The sequence below is a fragment of the Anopheles marshallii genome, chromosome 3, assembly GCF_943734725.1.
Source record: "Anopheles marshallii chromosome 3, idAnoMarsDA_429_01, whole genome shotgun sequence".
In the NCBI taxonomy this organism is placed as follows: domain Eukaryota; kingdom Metazoa; phylum Arthropoda; class Insecta; order Diptera; family Culicidae; genus Anopheles; species Anopheles marshallii.
This window is the reverse complement of record NC_071327.1, coordinates 46,299,932-46,322,759: the sequence shown is the minus strand read 5'-3', so window position 1 is coordinate 46,322,759 and position 22,828 is coordinate 46,299,932. Positions and strand designations below refer to the sequence as shown.

Sequence of the window (22,828 nt, the reverse complement as noted above, 5' to 3'; positions counted from 1 at the left end):
GGATGGAGCCGGCAATAACAGAATATGCACGGGGGAGTTAATTATGAATTGCTAAATAAAATTGGGATGTAATTTTAAATCGCGTGTGCCATTGTTTTCACATCCCTCGGAAACCGCTCTTCTGTAGAACGATTTTAAGATTTAAATTACAGCACAAAACGTGTATATCTCAACAGCAAACAAAGAAATGGATCATTTTGTTTTATTAAAATCTATAATATGCGAAACAGTTTCATTCTCATTTCGTCCTCATCTCCCCGTACTCGAAGTAGTAGTCCTAGTTTCTAACCGGTAGCCTGACCATCCGCGTATACGTACGCGTTTGTTTGTGGTTTTATAAGTTCTGTTTTAGTGATTTGGTTGCTTTAGGTTTTTGGTTGTCCTCTATGTGTGGTTTTGCTTTAGTTTATCCCATTTGTTTGATCGTTTAGAAATTTTTGCTATAAAATGTAGATAGAGAATACTCTGCAAATGCCTATTCGCAAGTAGTTTGCTTCCGTTTTCCTTTCTCTCTATCTCTCACGTACTATTTGCCGCACCTCTTGAGTTCAATTTGATAATCCCTGTCTGGTTTCTCGGTAGGGTTATTTACTCTGTTTTACTCGTTTGGTTTTACCTATAATTAGTAAATATCAATCCAATTTGCATTTTGTCTCAAGTAACATTGATGTTTAAACTAAACAAAAATACTTTAACCTTTAAATAGTATATAACAATCCATTGTTGATGTACAATCTATCCCTTTATACGCTTGTATTCATCGCTTGAGGGCTTTTTTCTTCCCTCATTTCCACCCCTTGACTAGTATCTTTGCAGCGTATTTCTAATCGAACGATCCGAAAACCGGCGACGGCAGCTGATTACATTCTTCATTATTGGAGGATAAATTAATTAAATAACAATTAGTTGCATTTATTCATCGTCTACATAAATTGAATTGCTTTTTTCTACCATCTCTGACTGTCTGCCAATTCATCTATTGTAGTTTCTTCGTTTGTTTAACGCCACGGTTTCCCCTTCCCAAGTTCTCTTCGCATTTATAGTACTCCTCGAGAAACCGGCCGTTTGCAGGCGCCAATATGCAAACCCCTTGCATGCAAAAGCGCGATTGTCGATCCTATCAGCGTTTTTTTTTTATGTTAGTCAAGTAGAATTTTTAGTTTAGTTTAGCTCTGTGCTAATCTCGCCTTGGCATTTACGACACGTGGCCACCGTTTGATCGTATTCATCTGTTTTATCCATGTTTCAGCCAACCACAGGCTGCCGAATTTTAAAGCTTCTAGTCTTTCTTACCATCACGCATCGCGGTTGCAAACACGATGGCTTAACCATACGACCCGTTTTGTCTTTGTGTATTGATGTGACTCCACAAAAGCAATAAGTGTATGGAAACGCAAATGACCCCCTTTCCGGTGATTAATGAGAATATTTCGTAAGCCCTACGCGCGTGCGCGTTTTAATCGTTCGTTGCATTGTTTGCCAATTGGATGTTTCCTTACGATTCAAAACGTTCCTTTTTTAAATTCTCATTACCCTAATTGCTGTTCATGAAACAGATGCGCAAAAGCACTGAAGCTTACTTTCGCCCAATTATGTTTTTTTCACCAAAGACGTAATATCTCCAAAGATAATCGATTAAATCTGTCTTTAGTTTTTGTAGGACAAAAATCGTGCAATGAAACCCATCTTGTGTTTCAGATTTATAACAATTATTGGAATAATTGAAACTATCATAACAAACAAATGGATGGTTGTTGAAGTTAAAAGAATAGAAACAAATATTTATCAAATTCATACTGAATTGTAATCAGCAAATCTAAGAATTAGCTGAATAACAATACATGGCAACCGGGCGTTAAAGTTATAACGTTATCCATTACCTATTGGGGACAACGGTGAAGCAAAGTTAAAACAATTTCGTCTAACAATAAATGGTCGCTTTGCGATGGGAATCCCAATTTTGAGAACTTTCATCGTACCTAAGCAGGAATTAAACACATGTTGCAGTAGTCCCATTGCTGGTGGTCGTCGTTCCATCGAGCCGAAAGTCTCGGCTCTTGGAGCACATATCACAGATGCGTTTGACATCCGGGTTCAGGTAGGTACAGAAATTGCAATTCCATTCGGCACCGGCTGGTGTGCCGCTGTTTCCGGGACTGCCACCTGTCGGGCTGGGGTTTATTATCGTTACCGCACCAGTATCGAAGGTGGTCGTCTTCTTCTTCACCTGCGTCGTTGACGTATTACTGCCGGTTTGATAAACGCTTCCGGTTCCGCTATTCGCATTGTGGTTGCTGTGGTGATTATTGACCAGAATTCCAGTGGTCGAACTGCTGTGTTTCGTTTCCTTCATAGGCATTATGGGACCGGTAGACGAAGACGATCCAGAGCCCTGAGGTGTGATTTGCTTCTTCGACACCGAGCTTCTTCGACTGCTGACCGTGGGTTCATTCTTACCGCCACCACCGTTCTGCTCAAGACCCAACAGATCATCAGTTGTGGTATTGGAAAGTGACATTTTGGTTACTTTCTGTACCATGGTTGCAGTAACACCCGAGCCCGAGGAAGGATGACGTTCGTGTCTTCTCCCGTCGGATGAATTATGCCTAGACGAGATAATGGCAGCTGAAGATTGCCGGCTTATACCATCTACCTTATCGGCCGCTTTCGGTTTCATGGCCTTTAGCTTCTCGTTGTGATTACGCCGAAGAGTCGTGCTGGAGGAAGCATTGGTTGATTCTCTCCTGGTCGAGTGATGCACGTCTTGCTCGTCCATAATATCATTCCGACGCCTTCGTCGAATGTCCTCTTCCTCCATCACACCCGCACGGTTATCTTCGTCGTCCATTTCATCGGCCAAAAAATCACCTCGTTCCCCCAGATCCTTCGTGTAGCCTTGCTTTTCCAGATTTTGATAGACGTAGTTCCACGTTTCGTAGCATCCGATTCCGTCTTGATTTTTACTGGAAATCCGCCGGCTTACGTTGCTGCTCTGCTCTTGTTCCCGCTGCAACTGTTCTTCTTCGTAGCTGTCGAAATCCGATTGCCGTGAGTTTCGCGATGTCTGGTGATGTAAATAATGATGGTGGTGATGATGCTGCTGCTGCTCTTTCAGATTTCTTTCGGCCAAAGCTTCAGGCAACATATCACTCTCATAATCGATCAGTAGCTCGGAATTTTTGTGGTACCGGTCGAGCTTTTTGGCACACCCACTGCCGGAGGATCGTAACGTATCGTTACTCCGGCGTACCCCAGACCCAATATCGTAATCTTCATACATTTTCTTCTTACTGCTTAAAATAGACGCTCCTGGCTGTGCTGCCGTTCCATAGGCTGCGGTTTGAGTAGCTGCTGCCGCCATCGAGGTGCCACCGTAGATCGATGAATCCACCGGTTGATAGTAGGACGGTGGCATCATACCATTCGGACCACGGTAGGAAGGATAGCCAAGATTCATAGCCGCATGCCGGTATGATGCACATCCTTCAACCATTCCATTTTGATGATGCTTCATTTGGCTTCCACCGTTCATAAACATCGGTCCAGGCGGTATTCCCATCGGGAAGCTGGTGTTGGTGGCGTACTGCAACGATAGCGGTGGATAGCGACCGCTGCCTGGAACATTGTTATAAGGATGATTGTTACTGCTGCAACTTACACCAGCACTGGCACCTACACCAGCACTACTTCCTACGCCGCCGCCGACACCACACGATAGAATTCCATCGATCGGTCCACCCTCGTATGTTGGCTGCATCGCAGCCGCCGACGATACGGCCGCTTGCGAACCACCGTACGGCGTAGCGATCGTGTAGTGATAGGGTTGATCAATGGAGTGTCTCTGCATGTACACATTCATGCCGTACATATTGGCGTTTGATGCAGCAGCAGCAGCAGCTGCAGCCGCACTATTAGCGTCCTGATAGTGGTCGAGTGATTTTGAATGTGGCATCGTTCCCAGGGCTGGTGCACCAATTTGCTGATGCTGCTGCTGCTGTTGCTGTGTGGCAGATGTAGTCGTCGTCGGTTGAAAGTTCTGGTAACTACTGTGATGAAGGTGATGATGATGGTGATGATGCGAAGGTGGAAGATGATGAGGATGATATACACCACCGTATGCGTTTGATGGCAATTGTTGTTGGGGAGGTGGTGGTGGTGGCGGCGCCGGCGGCTGTCCCTGCTGCTGTTGGCTATGAATACTACAGGGTGCAGCAATAGCGCTATTATACAGCTGACTACTACTGCCAACAACGACACCGTTCCCACCACCACCACTAACACCACAATAAGCGGCGACCGGTGGTGGAATTGGGGGCGGTTGTTGGCTTTGCACATGGATTTGATACGGGTTGCATGAATTGCAGCTACTAGCAGGCGCTAAAGCGGACGCACTATTATTGCCGTATGTGTCTGGAGAGAAGAGAGATAAAAAAAATGAAGAACATATACGTCATACACTCTCGTGGGCGTTAGAGTGAAGTGAAGACAGAAGTGAAACTAACATGGCAAATGTTTTGTTTAATAGGATACAGACGTAAAAACACAAACACAGGACACACTGTGGATTTTATTGTTGTTATGCATTTGGTGGGATACAAAGAAGAAAGTAGTTTAGAAGATATAACTGAAATTAGTAGATCATGCAAGTGTTAGCTTAGCTGTGGAATGATAAAGTTGGTTGCAAATTCCAAGGGTAAATCAGCCAAAGCCAAAGCTTATGCTTACTCTTTGTAACAAGAATGTGCTATTTAAAGTGTAAAAGATACAGAAGGTACAGATAATTCATCGCCCTCGCCTCGCTTAGATGGGAAAGGCATTCGTGCGTACAAGTCACTGAAGTAAGAGTCAGCAAGCAAAAAAAAACGTGAAAACAATTGCTCAGCAACTAAAAGTAACGTTAGTGTATGAAGTATAACTAAACAATGGTTGACGACTGCTAACAAACACTGTAATAATTTTACAATAATAGATAAACACATATACAGCGTGTGAGCAGCCAGACTAACTGAAAATGTTGGCAATCCTGTAAAATTAAGCGAGTAGAATTTTCATCATAAACTTTATGCGTAATTCATTAGAAACTCAATTCCAAAAAGTGACGTACTGCCTAAGCGCGCCGATCTAAAATTCTTAACTTCAATCGCCTATATCTCGAAACCATGTTTCCAATGTTGGTGAATACCATAATACACAAACGGTACGCCTGTTTCTTTTAACCAGACAATCTCCTTTCTTATGTCGCCGGGGTGTACTAACCCCTTAATTAATTAATTTAATTTAATGCATGCGAAACTAATGATACCATATGCTAACCAAAGTAATAATGTTACATCAACTAACTCTATGGAAGTGAATGACTACGGCTTTGAATTAACTACTATTTTCAATTAACTACGGCTTTCAATAATATACCTCTTAGTTTAGCTTGTTGCTTTTTGTGATGTTTTTCTTGTATGGATAGTGCCATTTGTTTGACTGTTTGCATTACATCAGCTGAAATATACCATAATAAAAGTTAAACACCGATACCAACATCCGTTGTGATTGCATCTGTTTCAATACTAACCTGCGTGGTAGCTTCTGAAGTTGTAAATATCAATCCAATCTATCGACAACCGCAGCGAGGTAAGCTCACTATAAATTCGTTTTATCATCTGTAACACGCAAAGATGGGATTGTGTTAATTCTTCATCAATTATGCACCACAAAAAAAAAGATTTCTTACCTGGCATTCTACGTACGCTGTAATAGCGTCACGCGCAACGTTCATTACTTGATCCGGACAGATCGGACCGTCTAAAATGAGCGTTTTGTTCGGCATCAGCTGATAACCCATGGCTTGAAATAGTTTTTCCGCATTCACTAAGTTGGCGGCTATTTCATGCTGGTAGAATCCAGAGTACATCTGTTAAAGAAGATCAAAGTCGGATTTATTTCTGGATGCATGGGATAGTTGTGAGAGTCCACACAATGTGGCTAGGTAACACCGTATTATTACCTTTATCACTTTATATTCCTTTCGCCATGGCTTAACGAACAGATTGTTCGCGTATTGGCTGATTGCCTCAAATCCGATCGATGCTTTATAGGCCGAAAAATCATCCAGATGTGCGACCGAGCTGCATGCAAACGATTGGAAACGATTAAATATTAAATGCGGTGTTTGATGAAAAGTACACTGGCTTTACTAGTGGACCTACCTATCAAAGGCATATTTTGTGTCGTCGAGATAAAATTTTTCATTCGGTGGCACTTTTCCCAATCGTTTTTCTATTAGATCTGCAACATAGATAAATGAGAAAAATAGATTGTTGATTTAAGTTGATTGTAACAGATTTTTTCTGCTGCTGTCCTGTCCTGTCTTGTGGGATCGGCGACACTATCAAATAAAGCATCAATGATTTAGGCGCAGTTTAAACTTTAAATTTTGTTAAAGCTGTTATGTAAACCATTTGGCTAATCGGTGATGTAATATCATTTAATTGGTGTCGTTAAGTGTAGTTGAATAAAGCGAACATTTAAACCTAATCGACAAGGAGCGTAGTATGACGGTCAAACATGATCCTTGCATGCATAAATGTTGTATCGATGCTGCGTTATAGTGCTGCATGGCAATGCCCAGACTCTAAATATAAACGAAAATTATGGGTGACCTTATTCGGGTTTAAACAAAAGATGCAGAAGATGAAAAATCGGAAGCAGCTATTATAAGTACTTGCAAAAGATCACGGAAAATATACAGTAATTATTTGTGTTTATGCTTTGTATGTTTAACTTGTTCCGGAAAAATCCGGAAAGAAACCCCTAGCCAGACTAGGCACACGGTTCATTTAATAAGATGACCCTATGTGTCAACAACATCCAATTGATGAATGAATCATCAAATACATTACTACTTTCGTCACAGTCAATGAACATTGTCAGGGACAGTGTTCGCGCGTTATGTCGGTGATTAGTTTGTAGAGGGAAGTGTAGAGCATCGTCCACCACAAAAGCAAAACCAACGAATCAACGCTACTCTTATCTTCTAACTGAACGCGAAAGTTTGATAACAGAAATAGCGAACTCAATCAAGGCAGTCGCTGCCTCTTGATAAAGTGATTCATAGCATCATGTTTATCATCATGGTAGCAAGCGATAAACAGAGTAGCCTTTGTCTCTTGAAGACGGCAGATCTCCCGCTAGATGTAATTACTAGTGTTGAGGTAGTTTTTTTTTTAAAGAAAGTAGAATTCTATTCTGTTTTGTAATAGTTGCAATTTGAACCCCTTCGATTCAAACTGTAAATGAAGCACGAATGATTGTTGTTTGCAGCAATTCTATACTCATTTTCGTTTGCACAGCCATTCTGATGTTTAGATGGTGTGTTCTATATAATCAGTCACATTGTCGCGCACCTGTGCGAAGGTGATATAATGAAAGCTTCTCTGTGCTTCTATGATGGCAACAATTTAAATCCCCTTATGGCAACGGCGGCTACGAAAACGGGTTTCCCCATTTCCTGCCTGCACACAACGATTGAGTCATCTCTTACCTTCTAGGTCGCGCCGTAGTTCGATCTTTAGCATGGATTCCTCGGACTCCACATACTTCCAGTGGTTTTCCAATATTTGCTTCCATAGCGCGTCATGCGTTTCGTTCGATGCGTAGGCCATCCTAACAAACAATTTTGGTTCGTTTTTGATCGTAAGTAATTCCAATCGACGGCCTCACTATCGTCGATTGATTTTTCGTTTTCTCGATATGACGCTTTATCTCCGCACTCTACACGTTACACCTGCTGCGAACCGTTGACCCGGTTGTGCGCCGGAACCGGAAGCAAACTGTGGGAGCTTTTTCACATTTGCACTTGACCGCACTTTTGTAACGTATCATCGGGAAAGCAGCAGCACCCAAAATGCTTCGGTAGCTATCCGTCCGGAAGAGGGTTGCTTTGTTTTGGTTAAAAAGCAATCGGCATTTTACTTTGCGGAGATGATATTTATCTGCACTGCACTTATCTGTAAACCCACAGTTACTTGCAATGGTTTTAGGAGGAATCCAGCAAAGCTCTACATAACCAGGACGTGCCAATATTTGTGTCACTTTTTCTCATCACTGCATTACAGTATACACCTCGTTATAAATATAGTGAGACTTGTCCGCTCGAACCAGTAGCGCACATGACTAGTCATGAAAAAACACACAAAAATTTCTATTAAAAGATCTGCATAGCCAGCTCCCTTCATTGGCGACACCAAGAAACACCATTTCGACCAGTGGCGATGATGTGTCAGGTGTTTTGTTGTTGTTTGTTATTGTTTCGGTTTATCGCTCATCACTAATCCCTTCCTCGTCTTAACGCAATCATCTTGATTAGTTCCGTAAATTATATTATTGCTTGGAACACAGCAAAACGCATTGCCGATGTGTCTCCTTATCCGCTGATAATTGCTATGTACGATGGTTGCTTTTACTTTCCACTGCATCAGCAACACGCACTTCCGCACTGATGCACCGCTTCCGCGACTATACACAGTTTACAATTCTTACCGAAACAGTAATACGATGCATCACAGAAATTCAACATTTACGGGAACACTAGGCTAATACCAGAACAGCCAAATAAAAGGTGGTTTCCCGAGAGCTGCATCTATAGCAATTCGGAAATTCCTCGCGATGAACTAAGGAATTTCTGACAGATACATTCTTTCAACTTGCCATTCAGTCGTACCTAACCCATTGCCACCTACTAAAACTCGCGCGTGTACGCACATTCCATAACACAGTGGCTTTTCGATTATTGTGCTTGAAGATGATTTAAACTTTCGTAAATATACGTTTAAGTCACCGTCCTGGAGGTTGCAAACTTCTCTACGATCCAATATTTGTGTAAACTTTTTTTTATTTACGTTTTTCGCTCGCGCAATGAGGGGGATCATCAACTGTGCTACTGTCAGAAGTAGAACAGTGTTGTGGCATGTCGGAGTAATCCGACACTATGTCGGATGTATAATTTTTCCGACATTTAATGATGATGATGAGGTCCCACTACTTCGAACAATCGCGATTCCGATAAAAATATGTTCCTGTTTGTTTCCAAACAAACAGCCAAATTTTGTTTGATTTTTAAAATAACTTTCCGAAGGCAATTGTTGTACAATGCTTTTGTAAAAAAGAGCGTAGCCTGATGATATTCGTTTGCATGAAGTTAAGGTTTTCCTTATCCAGCTTCAGCCCATTTCCATTTTGCCCTTCAATGGAATGCAAGCTTAATTTCGCATCTATTTCGTATAGAAAAGGAGGAGCGAAAGACCGTTGGCAATTGGATCAATGGTTTTCAAAATAGTTGACCACATCAGCTGAAATCGCGCAGAAGAGCAACACGCGACAAAATTCGTCAAAGAAGTTAACCCGGAAATTTAAACGACGTCCCATCATCTTCGCCGAAAAGAACGATCTGTCGGAAAAAAGAAAAAGAAATCGACCTCCATTTTCACGAAGGAAGTCGCGCAGTTCGTGCGAAGAAGTTGTAGGAACCCATTACCCAACGACGACCGTGGAACTTTAGGCGTTAGTTCAGCAGTACTCTAAATCCAGCAACAGCCGCAAACAACAACGATGTCGATGATTTCTGCCCGTCTGGCGGCCTCCGTGGCTCGCAGCCTGCCCAGAACCGCTAGCCAGGTGAGCTAAATTTGACTTCCAAAATTTCGTCACAGCACCCCGGCGACGACACTTCCTCCATGTTTCGCGTGTACGGTGCCTTATCGATTCGGGCGGCCGGATGAAAACTGGTGACATAATCGTTAAAGCTAAAATTTTCGCCGGAAAGCAAGTGCATGTGACAGTGAAAAAAGCTAGTTTTTGTGCAAAGTAAGACTGATTCTACCCACCATCAGCATGGGTTATGCAACCGTGAAGATTTTCACAGTGCCGGTCGCCAAAGTATTCATCGTCCCCCAGTGTGACGGCTCCACGTTATGTAACCTCGTTGCAATTTTGTACGAGTGAATAGAAAAAAGCAGTGAACAGTTGGAAAAGTGTCGATTGTATTGTCGCCATGAACGGGAAATTGGGCAAAAATGTCATGCAGAACGGAAAAGAACGAAATTTTCAATCTGCGGATGGTGAATGTAGTGGAGTTATCTTCCGCAAGCGGATTTCATGATGGCGGACGTGAATTGACAGCGCATGAAAAAACCTAACTCTTTGGAAAAGCATGGGAAAGTAATTGGAGGTTGTGTTATCGAATGGCATTTAATGCTTCGTCGTAATTTTTTCGTCTTGCTTAATGTACTTTGTTTAAAGAGCTCAAACTCTCGAAATGACAACTTTTCTTTCGTTTGTACGTTATGTAATGTCTTTTGTTGTTTTGCCGGTGATTTTCTTTTCAGGTTGCCAAGATTGCCGTTCCGGCTGTTTCGGTTGCCGCACGCAACTTCCACGTCTCCACTGCCAACCGTGGCGCCGAGATCTCCTCCATTCTCGAGGAGCGCATCCTCGGATCGGCCCCGAAAGCTGACCTGGAGGAAACTGGCCGTGTGCTCAGCATCGGTGACGGTATTGCCCGTGTGTACGGTCTGAAGAATATCCAGGCCGATGAGATGGTGGAATTCTCCTCTGGTCTTAAGGTGGGTTTGTTAAACGATATTGATTCTGTCCGATTTTGTTACGTTAATAACTGGTGGTGCTTTGTTTGTTATAGGGTATGGCCCTTAACTTGGAGCCGGATAACGTCGGTGTGGTCGTGTTCGGTAACGACAAGCTGATCAAGGAAGGCGATATTGTCAAGCGTACCGGTGCTATCGTCGATGTGCCAGTCGGCGATGAAATCTTGGGCCGTGTCGTTGATGCCCTCGGTAACGCCATCGATGGAAAGGGTGAAATCAAGACGAAGCAGCGCTTCCGTGTCGGTATTAAGGCCCCGGGTATCATCCCCCGTGTGTCTGTGCGCGAACCTATGCAAACCGGTATTAAGGCCGTAGATTCGCTTGTCCCGATTGGTCGCGGTCAGCGTGAGCTGATCATTGGCGATCGTCAGACCGGGTAAGGCTTAAAGATGATAGATAGGGCGCGTGGCTTCATTCACATTGTTGTATTTGTTGTTCTGTGTACCGTTTGCAGCAAGACCGCTCTGGCTATCGATACCATCATCAACCAGAAGCGATTCAACGACGGACAAGATGAGTCGAAGAAGCTGTACTGTATCTACGTCGCCATCGGTCAGAAGCGTTCCACCGTCGCCCAGATCGTGAAGCGTCTGACTGATGCTGGTGCGATGAACTACACCATCATCGTATCCGCCACTGCTTCGGATGCTGCTCCGCTGCAGTACTTGGCGCCGTACTCTGGTTGCGCCATGGGTGAATATTTCCGTGACAACGGCAAGCACGCCCTGATCATCTACGACGATTTGTCGAAGCAGGCCGTCGCCTACCGTCAGATGTCGCTGCTGCTGCGTCGTCCCCCAGGTCGTGAGGCCTACCCAGGTGATGTGTTCTATCTGCATTCGCGTCTGCTTGAGCGAGCGGCCAAGATGAGCCCGACACTTGGAGGCGGTTCGCTCACTGCCCTGCCCGTCATTGAGACACAGGCCGGTGATGTGTCCGCTTACATTCCAACCAACGTCATCTCGATCACAGACGGACAGATCTTCTTGGAGACTGAGTTGTTCTACAAGGGTATCCGACCAGCCATTAACGTCGGTTTGTCCGTATCGCGTGTCGGTTCCGCTGCTCAGACCAAGGCCATGAAACAGGTCGCCGGTTCGATGAAGCTGGAACTTGCCCAGTACCGTGAGGTAGCTGCCTTCGCCCAGTTCGGTTCGGATTTGGATGCTGCCACTCAGCAACTCTTGAACCGTGGTGTGCGTCTGACCGAGCTGTTGAAACAGGGTCAGTATGTGCCAATGGCCATTGAAGAGCAGGTAGCAGTCATCTACTGCGGTGTCCGTGGTTACCTGGACAAGATGGACCCAGGCAAGATCACCAAGTTCGAGAAGGAATTCCTGGCCCACGTCAAGACGAACGAGAAGGCGTTGCTGCAACAGATCGCCTCGGAGGGCAAGATCTCGGACGATGCTGACGCTAAGCTGAAATCTATTGTCACCAGCTTTATGTCCACCTTCTCCGCCTAAATGGTGCTGAGTTCCGTATAGTTCCCGGAGCATTAAATCGATTTTTGTTTACCGAATCCCTTCTAAGAAGAGAGAGAGAGTGACGGAGAAAAGAGGCAGTTATAGAGAGGCCTCTAAAAATGCAAGTACGGTGGCGAAAGATCTTGGCGTATCATGAAAGCAAAAGCAAATAGAAAAAGCGAGAGCACTGGTTTTCGAACCACGCATGATGCCATCAGTAAGTGTGCAGCAAGTATCGTTTTAGCAATCGCCCATTGAAGAACAACCGACACGAATGATAGAATACAGTGCATAAGTTGCAACATAGAACATCCTACCACGATAAAGATCCGAGGGCGGCACGAATGCGTATTAGGGAGACACATGTAGATGGAAGAATTTAAATAAAGCGAGCGACAGTCATTTCCCAGTGCCCGGACAAGCTGGTGCTGTTAATGCTGTGTAACCCTTGTAACCGGATGTTTGGAAGCTGGAATGACTGAAACAAAAAAATCGAATAACGGTTTCGAGTTTCATCGTTTGGCATGTACTAATATCACATGAATAACCAAAATGTTGCCATAGGAAGAGAGGTTGTTAAGGAATTGGCACAGTTGTAATTTCGGGTTCTTCTAACAATCTGTGGTTATATTCATGCCTTTCTTAGAATATCATCGTCATTCGGTCTGTGTTTGGCAGATCAGAGGCATTGGCTAGAACTTGTCGGCCACCGAATACACTGAGCAATCGACGACAAACGACCGAGCAACGTAATGAATTTTTCGAAATCTGGCCGACTCGAGCTCTGTATGATGAACACACTGTCGTGCGACGGACTAGGTTCGCCATGCGCCTACGGGATGGTTCAGACATTAGAATGACACCGAATAACCCATAAAGTAATTAACCATCACAAACGCGTGATAGATACAACTTCAGCTGAATGGATGATGAGGTGATGTCGATTCTCCCCCGACCGTGCACGGTTGAAAGGACTTCTGCAGCAGACTTATACCGTCTGACCAATTGCTGGACCATAGTTTGAATAAAAACTATATTTCGTTCGTAACTACGCAAAAAATGTACAAACACGTCATTTGGATTCTTCTTCACATTGTATTTTTTTGTTTTCTTCACAATTATTGTTTCTGGTTTAGCTTTTATTTGCAATAATAGTTGTAATGTTACAATAATAAGGATAATAATAATCAATAATAATCGTGTATATGATAGATTAATAGTTATATTAATTTGTGTCGTTCATATACTCCTTCCGTGTGATGCGTCTGCCTCCTTAGCGAAGTGTTGTATATCTCTATAAGTGTATTTGCGTGTGAGTGTAATTTGAACGTACGTTCTACCAATGCTTCCCCGTCCACTTTCGGGGTCCAGGTTCTGTGGTGGTGGCATCCAGGCAATTTAGCAAAGGATTTGTTTTCATTTGCCCTCCTATGTGTGCGGGTCTACGTAATGTTTTGTTAATATATCGTTTCTATTTATTGTATGTTTTGATGAGCTGAGATAGTAGATGCACATGCACATTGGCCGTTTACATCCCTTTGCTTTCATCTTTTTTGATAAAATAGTTGCCGGTGCAATCTGAACGAATGAGAAGAGTATTGGAGTATGAGAGTTCGTTTCGCTGTCCTTTCTGGGGGCCAGTGCCAGTTTTCATATTCGCGAGCGCATTTAGTACACGTTCGCTTCATATTTTAAATATTACTTGTGTTTAGTACGTCTTTAGTTTGAGTTTAAAACGAAAAGAGTTCCTCTTATTGGTTTACTGTATCTTGTTTTTTTTTTACAATAGTTCTCTGCTGTTTAATCAGGTTTAATTTACAAGTTTTGTGGTGTTTTCTTTTTTATGTTTCTTCGGTTATTTGCTTTCTTTTCTATCTTTAGACAAACCGTCTGTCGAACACTAGCTATCATAGTTACATATTCTGCTACGGGATGTAGTTCTTTGTTTTGTGTACTCTGTGTGAACCGCTACTATCTTCTTCAGTTATTTTGGTTTCTAAACTGTTGTTTGCATCTTTTTGTACACTATTTTCATCAACTCCGTTCACTTTTTACAAGTTGTTATTGAACGGAAGACCCCCTTCTAAAAAGCCCGTTTAAAGCATCAATCATTTTGTGTTGTTGTGTGTTGATAAAATTTTTGTTATTAAACATACAACATTCTATTGGTAAGAAGATACCAAATTGTAGGGTTTACGCCTACGTTTGTTGTCAGCAGAGATCATTGCGGGTGTCGGAAGGACGTACGAAAAACCATGTTTCTAGTGTTTGTATGGTCTTTATACCACCACGTACGGTTTGAGGGTGAGTGTCTTGCCTAAAGATGCTTTACAGGATATACAATTTACATGCTTAAAAACACTATTAGTTCCATTACTATCAATTTGCTTATTGTTTGTTTTTGTGTTTTTTTGCTTGTTCTGTATTGCCACCATTCGGTACTGTTTTACTTGATAAGCAAATAACGTACTGCTTTGTGATGTGAACAAAAGGAGAATCTAATGCACGAATCCTGCCCACTTTACAAATGAAGAGCAAGTTTTTACAAGCGCATAAGAGAGCGTAACGACAGCATACACTCCCAATGACCCACTATTACTTACAGATGTTTAAACGCTTTACTAGTAGGTAAATGGTATTAAAAACAAAAACTGAGACACTTACATAAAAAACTAAACGTTTGATAAATTATTTACAACAACGATTAACACCACTTACTTAAAGTTAAGCTTTACATTTCACGTAAAAACAATAAACGAACATACTACTGGGGTTAGCATTTGTGTACAGTGTCCTTACCCCTAAAGCAATGTGACGGCATTCTATTGCGAATAAGCTAATATATGCTAGTGTGATAAAATCATAAAACAAACGTGAATTACCCCTACGGTCGGTACACGCGCGCGCGTACGTAATTACTAAGTTAAAATGTAAAGTTTTTTGTTGTTGTTTTCGATGCTCTCAAGCACTATTCACTAATCCAGCCCGTTACGTTATGTCCACTACACAGAACAAATCCTCTTTAAGTTTGAGGGTTGCTATTAACATCTTATACGCTAAATCCTGATACGGCCATACATTTCCAGCTACACGCAATCATATTGTTCATGCTCTTCCTTCCATGCCTAAAACGATGGGGGATCGGGCAGATTGTGACTATCCTTTTGATTTTAAACCCCTCTCGCCCTTTCTCTGTATGTACTTTCCAGCTTATTACTAATTAAAATGTACGGCTATTTATACATGTACAGCTTGGTTTTTTGCAATATACGTATTATAGCAGCGTATAAAGTTTGCTCTTGTTAAACCGGGGGTTAAGCCTTTCGAAACGTTTCGTTCGGTTTATGCTTTCTTTTTCTGGTGACTTTTATACACCCTTTTCTAAATAGACCTCTGCCCCAATATGATAACTAATGCGATCGTGTCCTACACGTCCACCAGATGTATGCTGCCTGTGGGTGTGTGTGGGTTTGTGGGATCATAGTAAAACTTCTTCAAATAAAATATACAATTAAAATCTGCTAACGCTTTCTTAGTGCACTAATATAAACAAGTTTGCAGTTTGTTTGAAAATTATGAACGCCACTTACAAAACAATACGAACCTGCCAAATAAGGACCGTTTCATTGCACCAGGCCCGTTAATGCGGCATTAAGGGAGTATGATGAAGTTACACTTACAGGTAACAGCGACGATAATAAGATCGACAAGGATCGCGATCGTACACGCACATGGAGGTTGACGATCGCGTGTGGACATAAAGCTTCAAAGTTACATGTGGTACAACACACACGCATGGTACAAGAATCATGCAAGAGTAGGAATGTTTGCAGTTTAAAATTTGACTATAATGACCAAACATACGTACGTACGTAAATAAATATGGACAAAGGGACGCGGCTCAATTACGAACCGTTATTACACGTATTGAAAAGACTGCTGTAGATAGTCGATAGATTCGGTGAAGCTGTCGACGAAGGGAAGATTGTTCGGTGTTTTTGATACATCCGTGGGCAATGCGGGAGCACTAGCATTGGTATTGGGGTGCTCACCTGTGTTCTGTGAGGGATTAAAGCTTATCCCAGGCTGTGGTTGTTGTTGCTGTTGTTGTTGTTGTTGCTGCTGTCCGGGGACAACACCAGGATGCGATGGATTGTGATGCGTTAAATGAGTGGGACCACCAGTTCCATTACCACCACTACCGCTGGCCACTTGTCCTGGAGGTCCCGGTGCATGAGCATGATGTTGCACCATTTGCGGATGATGCGGTAAATGGGCATTGTACTGTTGTTGTAGCTGCTGCTGTTGATGTAAGTGATGCTGATGGTGTGGATGATGTGGACTCGGTGTTTGCTGTGCGGCATGCCCATGGCCATGCTGCAACTGGCCATGTCCATGATGAATTGCCATCGAATGGCCCATTGTACCGGCGTGGTGAGAATGCGCCACTTGATGATCCTGAAAATATTGTTGCTGTTGCTGATGTTGATGCTGTTGGTGCTGGTGATGGTGCTGGTTCACCATTTGTCCCGGTTCTACAACTGCCGGTAGCATTTGAGCGTGACTGTGCGATGGATGTTGCTGTTTGTGGAAGTGACTTGCTTTCGCATGTGCTTGCTGCTGTTGCTGTTGCTGATGCAACTGTTGTTGCTGTTGCTGCTGGTGATGATGTTGGTGTTGCTGTACTTGCTGTGGCGTTAATGCGGGTGACTGTGCAGTCTGCACTCTCGACTGTGGGTGAGTGTCTGAGCTTGTACGTGGGGTTGATATCATATCATAGGTTTGCTGTTGCTGCTGCTGGGTTTGCTGTTGTTCGAAATTGCTGTTGCTTCCACCCATCATTTCTAAGTTGTTCAGAATGTTTCCTAAACTGCTGTAAGCACCACTGCTTGCCGTGTTTGCATTGTTTCCTTCATCTTGGAAGTCCATTTTCATTATATTTGCATTCCACATGTCCTAGAAAATACGTTTCGGGAGGATTTCATAATTAGTTTTAATAATGTACATAATTCCATAAGGGACACTACAAATTACCTGATATCCCAGCATCTCCTGACTATTCATATTCATCATATGTTGCTGCTGATGCTGCTGCTGTTGTTGATGAGTGTTATGCTGATCCTGCACAGGCTTGTTTTGCAGCCCACCAACTTGCGCATGATGTGAGTGATGTGGAAGATGTTGCTGTTGTTGTTGTTGTTGCTGCTGCTGCTGCTGTTGTTGCTGCTGCTGCTGCTGCTGCTGCTGTTGCTGTTGCTGAAGCTGAGCTTGTTGCGCATGGTGCAAGTGCTGCGTGTGATGAGGAGACTGATGTTGCAATTGCTGCGGTGAAAGAAATCCCGTCGCAGTGTTGCCACCACCAACTGTAGACGCACCTCCAGCACCTGCTCCAGCCTCGTGCATTGCGTTGTAATATTTATTGCTAGCAGCATTTTTCATACTCCCACTATTAGTTGGCGTACCTTGCGGTTGTCCAGCAGATCCACTAATTAGGCCTGGTTCGGCATTGGCTCCTGCTCCCATTTCAATACCTTGCCAATCGAAGGCATTATTCATCTGGCCGTAGCCGTACGGAATGTTAGCGGAGCTTGTTGCCGTTGCGCTGTTTCCGGGGACAGCTGATTCACTCATGCGATACGCCATAGAAACGGACTGTTGTTGTTCCGGATTGCTGACTGCACCGTTCCCTCCACCCGTACGGGTAGAGTAATTACCCATACCAACAAACTGCGACTGAGCATGCAAATGCGAATGAGTCTGTGGTTGGTGATGCACATGCTGGGTCTGTTGTTGCTGATGCTGTTGCTGCTGTTGTTGCTGAAGCTGATGATGGTGATGATGATGGGGATGGTGAGGTCCACTAGTAGCGACACCAGGTGGTGGACCAAGCACACTGTTGTAGGTCATTCCACCTGCATCGTACGGGTTGTAGGGTATATTAGCACCACTGCTACCGTTATTAATACCACTTATCCCGGCACTACTTCCTGCACTACTCGTTCTAGACGGTGGCACCACCATCATACCGCCAGCGGATGATCGTCCGTCCGTCTTAAGCCCAGGTCCTGAATTTAATGCCATCATTGGATTTGCACCCAGTTGGCCCATCATGTTTTGTTGTCCTCCCGGTGACATTGTTACACCCGGTACATCTTGATGGTGCAACGTTTTCTCCATTCCCTTAATTGTGACACCACCAACTGGAGCGTTAGACGCTCCAGTCGAAACCATCGCACCGGCTGGCACCATCTTTACTCCGGAAGGCATGCCAAGTCCAACATCGACCTTGCCCACGATTGGGTCGTGTGGCATTAAATTGCCGGCTGATACAGAAACCGCAACTGAATGCACCGCGGGATGTGCCATCTTTTTGTGCTTCGCCAGGTTTGCCGCCGTTCGGAACGCTTCCTTGCAACCGTCGACCACACACCGGAATGCTGCCTCCTCTTCGTGGCACAGTTTATGGCGTTTAAGCGATCGACGGGCAGCGAACAGTTTGTTGCAAATGTTACATTTGTATTTCTTGTCCTGGAGACCGATTTTATAAATGAGAAAAAGGAAAACAAAAACACAATGAGCAAAGTTCCTGTTGCGGTAACCAATTGGTGCCATAATGAGGTAGCAGCACAACCTACCATCGAGTGAGCTATTTTGATATGTTCCTTTAGTGCTTCCTGGGTAAGGAAGGACGATGCGCAGTGCTCACAGATGATCGACCGATCCGTCACCGTCTGGTGCACTAGCTGATGCTTGTCATAGTCCTGTTTCAATATGAAAACCTTTGAGCATTGTTCACAAGCAAACCAAATATCTGTAGCGGATAAAAAGGAGCAGCAAAACAATCGGTTAGTTGATGAAACACCATGTTCAAAGTCGTGATCCAACATACCATTCTTGTGACATTTTAACATGTGCTGGTAAACCTTTAAGTTGGAGTTGAATATTGCACTACATATTTCACACGCTATGCTCTCCGTGTGATGATTCGTTTTCTGAATGTGCCGATCGAGCTGAGCTCCAGTGGCAAATACCAGATTGCATGTTTTACAAATTAACCGTAGCAGCTCTGAAAATAATAACAAAATGCGTTTTCTACACACTGCTCGTTGATCTGCTAAAGTTTTCTATCTTACTTTTGCTCGCATGATCTTTACCCTCCTTGGCAGCAAAATGGTCCTGCACGTGCAGCTGGTACTGCTGAGCGTTGATGAAGTTTGTTTCATCGCAATGTTCGCACATGAAATTACTCTCCGGAAGCTATGGAAGAACATTATTTCAATTAAGCCGTTTGAAAGATCGTGAAATGATGGGGAGTAAGGTTTATCAACGCTACCACCACTTACAGGGAATCTCCTTGTGCTGCCAGGTAAATTGCTTGTGGTCATAAAATTGCTGCCCGAGCTGATCATCTGATTCGTGATCGATCCTTGCCCGTGAAGGTGCGCTTGGTGCTGCATGTTTTGATGATTTTGAATGTGATGGTGTCCACCACCATCCAGGAAGCTAGCGCCTGTCGTTGCCAGTGGATCCTGTAACTGTTGCATGCTGCCCACACCGCCAGGAACCGTTGTCGAACGGTGCGATGCCGCTGCTGCAAACTCGAGATTCTGCCATGTACCGAGGTGTTGCTGCTGTTGCTGTTGTTGCTGCTGTTGTTGTTTACTCGTGCCGAAACTGATGGCAGGATCGTTAAATGCACCACCAGCATGAGGTCCGGTTACGGCGCAGGTTAAAGAGGATGTACGGTTGCTTGTTAACGTGCTGGTGCCAGTAAGCATCATACCCGTTCCACCGTCCCCACTTGTCCCTACTGCCGCTGTCAATGCTGGCGTTGAAGTTCCTGCAGTCGTGTCGGAAAACTCGTAATTGAACGATGACAGATTGTCGCTAAAGTTAGTACTACTGTCGCCAAGCGATTTTTCACTGCTTCCGAGCGATTTTTTCAACGTGCTGCCAATGCCTTTTAGAGAGTCACACGATCCACCACCCATTGTGGCACCGTCACCGTGACCGATAAAATCCGTGCTTGCCGAGCTTGGGTCAGCTGATGAGACGATCGCTGTACTGGTTGCTGCTGCTGCAGCTGCGGCGGCCGCTTTGGCCTTTTGCAACCGTTTCGAGGGTGGATCAATGTGGTGGGCGGTCTTCATGTGGCGAGCAAGGTGCGATTGATTTTTGTACGATTCCTTGCAATTTTCCACCGTACAACGGAAGGCGCGCTCATCCGAATGGCAAAGTTTATGGCGTTTGAGGGACCGTTTGGCGGCGAACAGTTTGTTGCAAATATTGCACTCAAATTTGTTATCCTGTCAAAAAAGTGAATGTCGAATGTGAGGTTTTGCGTGTAATGTGCTAAGGGTACGCAATTGCAATTCTTACCGGAACGGGATGTGATGTTTTGATGTGTTCCCGCAATGAGGGCTGGGACAGAAATGAGGCACCACACTGTTCACATGTGTAGGCTTTGTCCGTAACGCTTGTTTCCTGCAGCAGCATGCTCCTTTCTAAGGTAGCTTTCTGTGTAAACACTGCAATCGAATGGAGCAGAGTTTGGGAGATGTGACCGTAGTGCAAACACAATAGTTACAAACACACCCACACCCCCGTTACACTTACCGTTGTGATGAGTGCGGCTTACATGCTGGCTGAGTTTGATACTGTTACAAAATATTGCACTACAAATGTCGCACACCAAACCTTCCGCCTGGTGGTTGGTTTTCTGGATGTGCTTTTCGAGATATTTCTGATTATTAAAAACGATACCGCATGTTTTACAGCTGTACTTGTGAGTTTCTGAAACGAGGAAACGAAAAAGAAAAGTTTGTTAACCTTGGCCTGGCACAACAGATGTGAATTCTCCCGTACTTACTTTTACAATTTTGCTCCGCTACTCTATCTTTGCTTATAAAATGTCCCTGGACGTGTATCTGATACTGTTGATTCCGGGTGAAGGTTTCTCCGCAGTGCTCGCATATGTGAGGCCGATTTTTGTGATAGATTCGATTGTGCTCGACGATTTCCTGTAAGTAGTACAGACGCAAATTATAATGAAACTGTTAAGGAAAATTATAAAACCCTCACCTCGGAGGTTACTCCTCGCTGCTTGCCACAATCGGGACAAAATCCTGGATGGTGACTGAAGTGGATGACAAGAGATTTGCGTTTCCTATAGCTGTGAATGACAGGACACGATTATTTTCCGTTCATAAACCCAGTAAGCAATCAAAGCTAAACCCGAACCTTTTATCACATAGTAAGCACTGGTACACCTGTTCCTTATTGCGCTCGTGCGAAACCATGCTCGAATCATTCGTATCCAGCGTGTTGGTGTCGGACGATAGCATTAGCGAGGTGTTGTTCGTCGAAGATTCCTCCTCCGAGAAGATTTCGTTCGAGTTGTCAATCGAATCGTCTTCCTTCATCAGCAACAGGTCCTCGTCGTCCTCGTCCTTGATCTCCTCGAAACAGTGGTCGTCAGCAATCGAGTACGGAGGATCGAAATCGAATTCCTCCTTCTTGATGTACGTTGCAGGTGGCGAGTGTGACGATCCGCTGCCGTAGCAAATGGCGGGAAGCGAGGTGCGTACCGTTACCGTCGTTAGGGCGGGCCGTTTTCGAACAAATATTCGTTCATTTTTGTATATTTTCCACGCAGGAAAGATGCTTTGTTCGAACATGTTGAACAGCAGTTTAAAATCGTGATTTGCGATCATACGAACCAGCGCCCGATTCATTCGTACATTTCCCAACCATCGATTCGCACTAGCCACCCGTTGGCCCGTTTTTAGCAACGAGCCACCTCTGCTGGTGTAATTCGTACCTAGTTCCACACTGCCGGTCAGTGGCAGTCCATCGAAGAGATTGCCACGCAAAAGCTTCCCCCGAAGGTCCCAGGGTGCAAGCGAGGATCCATGGGTTCGGTGTGGATGCATCAACAACAAACCATCGCTACCGAGCGATACATCCGTACAGCGTACACTTGTGCTGGTGTCAATGTCGAGGCAGGATTTGCCCACAATGTCATCGCCGTACGATGATACGGTCGTGTGGCCTGTGGCTACCGATAAGGATGAGCCTGACGGAGGCGCGCTTCGCGATTTGAGCAGGTTCACCACAATCACATTTTCAATATTGTTCAACTCTTTGAGTATTGCTGGCTTGCAGAGCCGTTCCTGGCAATCGTTGTATAGGAACTTGACGTACAACTTGATGGCCGAAATAAGAAACAGCAGTGCCTGGTATTTATCGTCTGACTGCAGACATTTCAGCGTCTTGATCAGCGCTTTGACCTACGCGGGAAGGACGTAGGACAGCAGTGAGTGTGGTGTATCATATAGCAGTGAGCACATTTCCGATGGAAAAACACATTTCCGCCGATGCACGTTGACCGATAGTTGCGGTAGACGCAGAATGCACAAACGAATGCACAGTAGGGAAAAGAAAAAAAAAACCATAGCGTTAGTTTGGTGAAGAGTTGCAGACCCAATTTACGAGCCACTCAGCCCATCATCGACCCGTCTCGGGAGTGGCTAGCGGAAATGGGGCCATCATCAGTACCTACCTGTATCTGGAACATGTGTGCCCGTGACCGATGTTGCATTTTCACTTCCATCTAGGCCGGGAAATAGTAAGAAAATTAAAATTTTCTTTGATTGTTTACCAAAATCCTATTCTTTGACATATTGCTTTTCAGAGTTTTTTGCTGCTTGA

The 22,828-nt window shown here is 44.2% G+C and overlaps 3 protein-coding genes across 3 annotated transcripts; 1 reads left to right on the top strand and 2 right to left on the bottom strand.

Annotated features, from left to right (window-relative positions):
* Positions 1-1,990: 1,990 nt before the first annotated feature.
* On the bottom strand, positions 1,991-22,730 carry LOC128714362 (uncharacterized). The gene is made up of 14 exons (XM_053809236.1): positions 22,680-22,730; positions 21,359-22,407; positions 21,200-21,290; positions 20,988-21,138; positions 20,735-20,911; positions 20,498-20,646; positions 19,462-20,424; positions 19,252-19,375; positions 19,008-19,184; positions 18,754-18,929; positions 17,387-18,646; positions 17,153-17,326; positions 16,558-17,074; positions 1,991-4,005 (listed from the first exon to the last, which is right to left on the bottom strand). The coding sequence occupies exons 1-14, from the start codon at positions 22,728-22,730 to the stop codon at positions 1,991-1,993; spliced, it is 7,074 nt and encodes a 2,357-aa protein (XP_053665211.1).
* LOC128714364 (protein tamozhennic) lies at positions 5,384-7,655 on the bottom strand. The gene is made up of 6 exons (XM_053809238.1): positions 7,535-7,655; positions 6,201-6,279; positions 5,999-6,119; positions 5,726-5,905; positions 5,567-5,654; positions 5,384-5,493 (listed from the first exon to the last, which is right to left on the bottom strand). Exons 1-6 carry the CDS (start codon positions 7,653-7,655, stop codon positions 5,384-5,386), a joined length of 699 nt encoding a protein of 232 aa, XP_053665213.1.
* LOC128714363 (ATP synthase subunit alpha, mitochondrial) lies at positions 9,475-12,164 on the top strand. The gene is made up of 4 exons (XM_053809237.1): positions 9,475-9,666; positions 10,377-10,613; positions 10,688-11,028; positions 11,107-12,164. Exons 1-4 carry the CDS (start codon positions 9,601-9,603, stop codon positions 12,116-12,118), a joined length of 1,656 nt encoding a protein of 551 aa, XP_053665212.1. The 5' UTR covers positions 9,475-9,600; the 3' UTR covers positions 12,119-12,164.
* Positions 22,731-22,828: the final 98 nt, after the last annotated feature.